The sequence below is a fragment of the Leishmania mexicana genome, chromosome 13 (genome assembly GCF_000234665.1).
Source record: "Leishmania mexicana MHOM/GT/2001/U1103 complete genome, chromosome 13".
NCBI classification, from domain to species: Eukaryota; Euglenozoa; class Kinetoplastea; order Trypanosomatida; family Trypanosomatidae; genus Leishmania; species Leishmania mexicana.
The window spans coordinates 268026-275382 of NC_018317.1; the positions used below are offsets into that span (position 1 = coordinate 268026).

A 7357-nucleotide genomic window follows, 5' to 3' on the forward strand; every position below is an offset into this window, starting at 1 on the left:
GATTCTGCCGGCGACTCACCGTCTTGAGCCACTGCTGGATCTTCTTGCTCGTCCTTGTCTTCGACTTTTTCCACTGGTGCGGAGGCACGCGGTGAGTCAGGAGCTTCTGCCAGCGCTTGTGGCATCGGTGTCGAGCCTGCGCCATCCTCACCTGCGTCCACAGCGTTGTCGGCAGGCTCCTGCTCTCCCATGGCGTGCGCCTCCTCAGCTGGCGCGGCGTGGGCGTCGACGTCGACGTCCTCATCGACATCCGCGTCGACGTTGACATCGGCGTTGGCAGGCTCCTGCTCTCCCATGGCGTGCGCCTCCTCAGCTGGCGCGGCGTGGGCGTCGACGTCGACGTCCTCATCGACATCCGCGTCGACGTTGACATCGGCGTTGGCAGGCTCCTGCTCTCCCATGGCGTGCGCCTCCTCAGCTGGCGCGGCGTGGGCGTCGACGTCGACGTCCTCATCGACATCCGCGTCGATGTTGACATCGGCGTTGGCAGGCTCCTGCTCTCCCATGGCGTGCGCCTCCTCAGCTGGCGCGGCGTGGGCGTCGACGTCGACGTCCTCATCGACATCCGCGTCGACGTTGACATCGGCGTTGGCAGGCTCCTGCTCTCCCATGGCGTGCGCCTCCTCAGCTGGCGCGGCGTGGGCGTCGACGTCGACGTGATTATGTACATCGGACGGCACCTCTACCTGTTCGGTTTTGCGGAGGCCGTCATCGGAGCTCATCGTCGCCGTTGCCCTGGAGCACTGACGGTGTTTCTAGTACTGGATGTTGGTAGCGTAAGAACAGATGTCTGTGTCTGTCGTGTGTGATGAGAAAACGGAGTGGCAGAGAAGGGACCGGTGCGCAAGTCCCTGGTAATCGTGGGTGGTTGGTGGTGAAGCGAAGGGGTCGAATGTCGGCCGTCGCTGTCTTGCCCGCCGTCACGCTCGCTATCTTCCCAATGCGTCTCACGGTGGGTGTCCGCGGCGCTGCCCTGCGATGGTGCGTTGCTGCTCGAGGGTTCGGAGGTGAGTGGGGTGGGTGATGCCGAAGCACAGACAAAATAAGGCAACAGACGAGAGGAGGCGAAGAGCGGCCGGACGATGGATGATGAAGGCGATGCGCGATCCATGCCCGCAACACGGTATTCGTGTTTAGCGTGCACACAGGCACACCCAGGCGCAAGAGGGGCTCGCTCTTTGTGTTGTTCGTGCCGGTTTCTACAATTTGCAGTGGCCGCTTCGCAGAGGACGGGCACGCGCGTGCGTGCGTGTGGATGGACTGATGCGGAGGATGAGGGGGTTGGGGGGGGTGACGGCAGCATGAGGCACCGTATCGTCGGCTCCTCTTACTGCCCCGCCCCAGCCCCCTCTACCCCTCATCAACTCCCCCACGGTATCTAACGCCGTGAGGGTGCGTGTGCGTGGCCGTGTTTTCTTTCGTTCGCGTCTTCTGCGGCACCGTGCTTCCAGGTGCAGGTGGTACATCTACGCCGACCGAGTGTACATGCGTCGGTGATCGACGGGGGCATGAAACGAGAACAACGACGATGAAAGGCCAAGCACTCGGGAATGTGTGAGCGTCTCCGGCTCTCCGCCAGCGCGCACGCGGGGTTGCGGAGGCATGCCTCTGCGCTTCAGGGGAAGCCGAAATGGTACGCGGACGGGCATCCCTCCCGCACACCACACAGGCCCGTCAGAGAGGGAAAGGGGAGGGGAGGGAGAGAGCACCAGCCACGAAGGGGTGGCCAAGAAAGAATGCCGAAAACACCCAAATCAGCCAGCGTTCACGTGCGAGCTCGTGAGGCGAGGAGGTGAGCTGAGGCGGTGCGGCCGCTACAAAGACCGACATCGGCAAGCAACTACGCAGCGCGGCAGTGGTGGTGGTGGGGGGGGGCCAAAGGCGGGGAGCGGGGCGGAAGGCGGTGTGCACAATCGCCGGTCTTCTTGCTCATTGCCGAAAATACAGCGCCTCGTGAGCAGCTCAGAGCGGTGCTCCCCACTCGCAGCTTCTCGCCCGTTGGTTCTGTGCTACCAGTTCGGCAACTGTCGCACCGCTTGGATGTCTGCTGCTCGCGTCTCTGACTCGGCGGCCGCCGCTCTCATGGTCTGCAACATGTGCTGTACGCGCTTCTCGTGTTGGCGCCGTGCTAAGGCGTCTGCCTCAGCCGCCGTGCAGCGTTGCATCGCCACCCCCTGACCGATGGCGGGCAGCATCTGGCTGTCATTGTAGTCGGCGAGGACTTTCGGCGGGGGCGGCCCTGTGAACGGTGCTACCGCTGAAACCATGGGCGTGTTCGTCTTGTGGTGGGGCAGCAGGTGCCGCTTCCCTTTGCGGCCGTTAGCCACCGCAGTGGCCGCTACGGGAGTTGCCTCTTGCGCTTCGGAAGACGGCCCGGCGGCACCGACGTCACTACCTTTTCCCGTCCTGATCCACATGCTCAGCTCCTCCAGCGTGTGATCAGGTGGCCTGGCCACCTGAGCCTTGCCACCGCGTGCGTACTGCCGCACTGCCTCCTCCTCTCGCCGTGCCTGCGCCTCCTCAGCGTCTGGGTGGATCCAGCCGTCGGTTGTGTTGTACACGCCGCGCCCGCGTCGCTGCGCCGCTGGCAGCCGCTCGTGCTCCTGCGGCGGCAGAATCACGCGCTTCGACGGATGCCACACCGGCTCGCTGAAGAAGCCCATGGGCTCGTCAAAATGACGCTTGCCGCCGTTCTTCGTGTGCAGCACATAGTTGCCGCCCGGCGGTGCTGGGTGATCGGCATTTCCTTCCCACGGATCACTGCAATGGTAGTGATAGTAGCCGCCGCTACTCGTTGCCGTCGTGACGACGCCGCTGTGCGCAACTAGCGCGTGGTTCAGGTGGTTGTGCAGGATGTCGGCTGGCTGATGCTGCCGTCCCAGCCGACGCAGACGGTGACCTGGCGTACTACCGGGGACCGTATGATCATGACACGGTGTGGGGTACTGCGAGTGGGTAAACGCGATGGCGATGGTTTCGTGTGGCGTGGGCCCCTTGGTCGTGCCCGAGAAGCTCGTGCTAGTGACCGCCTCGTCACCGGACGGCTGTGCCATGGCTGCACAGTACGCTAAGGTGCGTGTGGGCGGGGTGTGGATGCGTGTCTTCTAGTTCGTACGCGTTGATGTGTGTGCGTACGCGCGTGTCGGGGCGTGCCTGCGCGTGTGTGTGTCGCGTTGCCGTCAAGCGAGAGGGAGGGAGGGAGAGCGAGGAGACACTGAGGAAGGCAATGGGCGGAGTCACGCGCGAAACCACAGCGCCAAAACGATGGAGGAGGCGACGGGGACAGCACAACAGGCGCGGGCATACGTAAAAAAAGAAAAACATAACATGGATAGCGGGTGCGCATGCAGCCCCATCCCCCCTCCTCCCCTGCCACTCTCTCCCCGATGCTCTTCCGCGACTGCCGCGTTTCGACTGGCGTTGCTGCACTTGCTCGTTATGACCGGTTACGTTGTTCATGTTTCATGTGCAATGTGAGCCATGCTTAGCCAGCCCCATTTTCCTTCGCCATCTGTGGACCCATACCACACCTACCTCAGCACCCCCTCCACGCACGCACACACGTGACGGGACGGCGAGGCGAGGCGAGGCGTGACACAAGAACTCCACAAAGAGCGAAACCTGTTTCTGTTGATCATGAGCCCCTTCCACGTCACCATGCTCCCCCACCCACCCACTCACCCACACACACACACTACACACAACCCACCCCTCTACCGCGCTCTCTTCCCTCCCCCAAAAAACAGCCTAATCCTTACACGTTTCTCTCGTTGTTTGTACTGTGCCGTTGTCGGCGTTGCAAGCGAACTGCGCTGCTACAGCACAGCCGATCGCCCTGGCACACGAGGGGAGCCCCCCCCCCTCCCCCATGTGCGGCGCTGAGGGGTGTGGGTGTGGGGGTGGGGGTGGGGCGAGATGGGAGGGAGGGGGGTTAATGAAGTACTATCACCTAAGACGTAAGAGAACGGCACACGCACACCCACCCACACCCACACACACGTATATATATATATATGAGACTAACATAATTAGAGCGAGGCCGAGTCAGCGCGCTTTTCCATCCCCGACCGAGGGGAAGAGAGAGGGTGTGGGCAGGGCATCGGATGCCACCACCAACCACCAGCCTCGACATATCCACACACATATACACAACAAGACAAGATCGACCCTGCACCCCTTCTCCCGGTGGCGCCTGACGCGCGTATTCGAAGCTTCCGATACGCTCGCTCGCTTCGCTTTTCGCTGTGCCTACAGACCCATCTGGCGCAGGGAAGGGAAGCCGAGCATCTCGCCGTGGCCGTACAGGCTGGTCTTGTTCGAGAACATCATCTCGTACACCCTCTTCACATCCGCCGCGCTGACAGAGTTGATGGCGTCGACAACCTCTTCGACCGATGTGGCTATGGTCGAGTTGCTATCCACAGAGAGGCAGGTGCCGAGGTAGTCGCAGTAGTCGCGGATGGTGTCGACATTCTGCACCACGAACTGAGTTTTCGCCATTTTCTTCGCCACGGACAGCATCGAGTCCGCGACAGAGGCCTTGTTCGCTTGCACCTTCTTCACGGCGTCCGTCACCATGCGCACCGCTGCCTGCGGTTCTGCCTTCGCCGTGAAGCCGATCAGGCCAGCCGTTTGGTAGGGGCTATAGAAGGCGCGCAGGCCCGTGTGCTCGTGCATTTCGTCCGGGGCGTAGCAGCGCATGCAGTCGCTGAATCCAATGTCCATCAGCGCCCCGACGACCATCGAGGCGGCGTGGTCCTTTATCATCTTCCTGTCCTGCCCGTACGCGAGCCAGCCGACGGCGATGATGGACTCCGGGTCCATGTCCGGCTTTGTGCCCATCACCTTGGGGCGATCCTCGTGGTCGTGGCGCTCGCCCCCCGTGTACTGAGCGGCTTCATCCTTCAAGCTCACCATGCACGGCTGCGCGCGGGCGTGGTGCGGCGCGGCGGCGGAGTGCGGGAACGGCGTGTTCTCGTACTCGGCAATCAGCGCGGCGTGATCGACGTTGACGCCGGCGACGACGACGCGTGACGGCACGACGTAGCGGCTGTACTGCTCCAGCAGCACGCTGCTCGAAATGGCGCCGTTGCTCATCGCCGGCACGAAGCGGGGGTTGCCGAGCGGCTCACGGTAGAAGGCCACCGTCTCCAGCATCTGCTTCGCGTACTCGGCCGGGCATTGCCAGCGGAGCTCCTCGACCTGGTTGTCGATGGTGTCACGGAAGCGCTCCACATCCGGCTCGTGGAAGCGTGGCGCGGCGATGCAGGTAAAGATGTTGTCCTGCACCAGATTCAACGAGAACTGCTGCTCCGCTTGCTTCTGGTTCTGCAGCTGCCGCCGGTGTGAAAGCGGTGACGTCGACGCGGCGCTCTTCCACTTGTCGGCGCGGGCATCGATGCGAATACCGATGTAGTGCTTATTCTTCTCGAAGTGCGACTGGGCGGCGCCGACGCTGCGGATGTTGCGGTCAAGCTGGAACAGAGAATTATTGTAGTTGCTTGTCGTCAGGGCAAGGTGCATCATGGCTCCCGCACCCGGCGCGTTCGGTGGGTCGTACGCGGGGCCAGCGAGTATGTAGGCACCAACGGACACCGACGGTCCACCGAGATTGTGCGTGATGACGCGCGCGCCGTTGTGCAGCTTCGTGATCTCCACCTTCCCGGCGGCAACTGAGGCAGACTTCGACGAGGGGCCAGGCGGCAGGCGAGAGGCTCCGCCAAACGGTTGGGTCAGGGGGGTCTGACCGAACTTGTACTCGTAGATGCTGCGAACTTGCCCAGCACAGGCCGCGGTGGCCGCCACCGGGGCCGGAGCGACTACACGGCGGAACATGGGCGAGGGTGGGGATGGGGGTGGGGTCTACTTATGGTGTGGATGAAGGGAGGCACACACACACACATGCGCGAAACACGTACGGCAGCTCACACTTACAGGCGGAAACTCAGAGATACGCAAGGGTGGTGGGAAGTACTGCTGCTGCTGCTGTTTCTCTCTCCTGCTTTGCCACAGAAAGCTGCTGCTTCTCGTGCCTACTATACATACACACGTGCACGCGCGCACGTGTGTGTGTGCGTGTGGGTGGATGGGTGGGGTGGAGAGACGTGCGCCAACCAAGAGGAAGTGAAGGAGAGGGAAGGGGGTGGAGGACATTACGAGGAGAGGGCGGAGGGCACCACAGTCACCGACGCAGGTGTGCCGCGTAGCTCAATCATAGGGGAACGGGGGGGGGAGGCAGGAGCGGGAGACAGAGAGGCGGACCTTCGAAAGACGTGCGCTGTGTACGTGCCTCTCCTTGCCTTCTGGTTGTTGTATGTTTCGGTGGCTGGCGTCCATCTTCATGGGGCGGGGGTTCACATTGTGCACCGTTGCGCCTTTCCCCGCGTACGCACGCGCGAGGTGGTATGTGTCTTGGGACCTCCCCCCTTCCCCCTACCCCCGGCCAGCAGGGTACGCGCCGCTGCTGATGTGAATAGGCTTCCGCGCTTGTGTGAGCGAAACGGTTAGCTTGATAGCAGCGGCAGCAGGAGTTGAGCTCGCCAGTACCGAGCACGAAGGGTGGATGGGCGCGTAGCGGTGGTGGTGTGGGGCTGTAGGGCTTCGGTTGTGAGAAAGGCCCTCACCGAGCCGCTGCAAGGGAAAAGACAGAAGAGGTGGGGGAGGGAGGGCGTAGGAGATGATGAACGGGGATTCTTCGCCGACAGCCTCCGCTGCAGCGTGCTTGTCCTTCACGGGTGTGCGTGTGTGCCGAGTATGTGAGTCGCCGTGGATGCGTGTGCCCCTCTCGTGCTGCTGCTGCTGTGGTGGTGGTAGTGTGTGTGTGTGTGTGTGTGGGGAGGTCGTGGTGCCTCTCCTCCCCACCCGTCACTCGCCCGTGAGTGTCACCATCTTCTCACCGTTCTCCTTTTCCTCTATGCTGCCGAGGCGCGATGGCGGATGTGCGCACTCGCATTGGGTGTTGCAAGAGTACAAGCGAGGAACGACGCTGTGATGGGGGTGAGAGGGGAGGGGGAATGTGTGCGTGCGAGCGTGTGTGTGTGTGTGTCAGGGGGCTCTCTGTTCAAAGGTTGATTCACGGTCTGCACCCAATCGCGGACTGAAGATTAGAGTGTGCGTGCGTGTCTGTGTGTGGGGGGGGGGAGGGAGGGAGCGCGGGTTGATACCGCTCTCGCAGGTGGTGAAGCACGCGTGCGTTGGTGGCCGCACAAGCGTGAAAAACAACAACCAGAGTGATAGCGCCGGAGGCTGAGAAAAGCAAGAGAAGAGGTGTGGTCCCTCAAAGAGCGCGCGGCGGCGGCAGGGGTGGGGGAGGGAGAGAGGGAGGCGGTAGTTGGGGTGGGGTGGGTGGGGTGAGTGT

The 7357-nt window shown here is 62.6% G+C and overlaps 2 protein-coding genes across 2 annotated transcripts; both read right to left on the reverse strand.

The window, feature by feature from the left end:
- Nucleotides 1–2009: 2009 nt before the first annotated feature.
- Nucleotides 2010–3053, reverse strand: LMXM_13_0860 (conserved hypothetical protein; the record flags this gene model as incomplete). Its single annotated transcript, XM_003873238.1, has 1 exon — nucleotides 2010–3053. One exon carries the CDS (start codon nucleotides 3051–3053, stop codon nucleotides 2010–2012), a length of 1044 nt encoding a protein of 347 aa, XP_003873287.1.
- Nucleotides 3054–4248: 1195 nt separating this feature from the next.
- On the reverse strand, nucleotides 4249–5835 carry LMXM_13_0870 (metallo-peptidase, Clan ME, Family M16; the record flags this gene model as incomplete). Its single annotated transcript, XM_003873239.1, has 1 exon — nucleotides 4249–5835. One exon carries the CDS (start codon nucleotides 5833–5835, stop codon nucleotides 4249–4251), a length of 1587 nt encoding a protein of 528 aa, XP_003873288.1.
- Between the last annotated feature and the right edge of the window lie 1522 nt (nucleotides 5836–7357).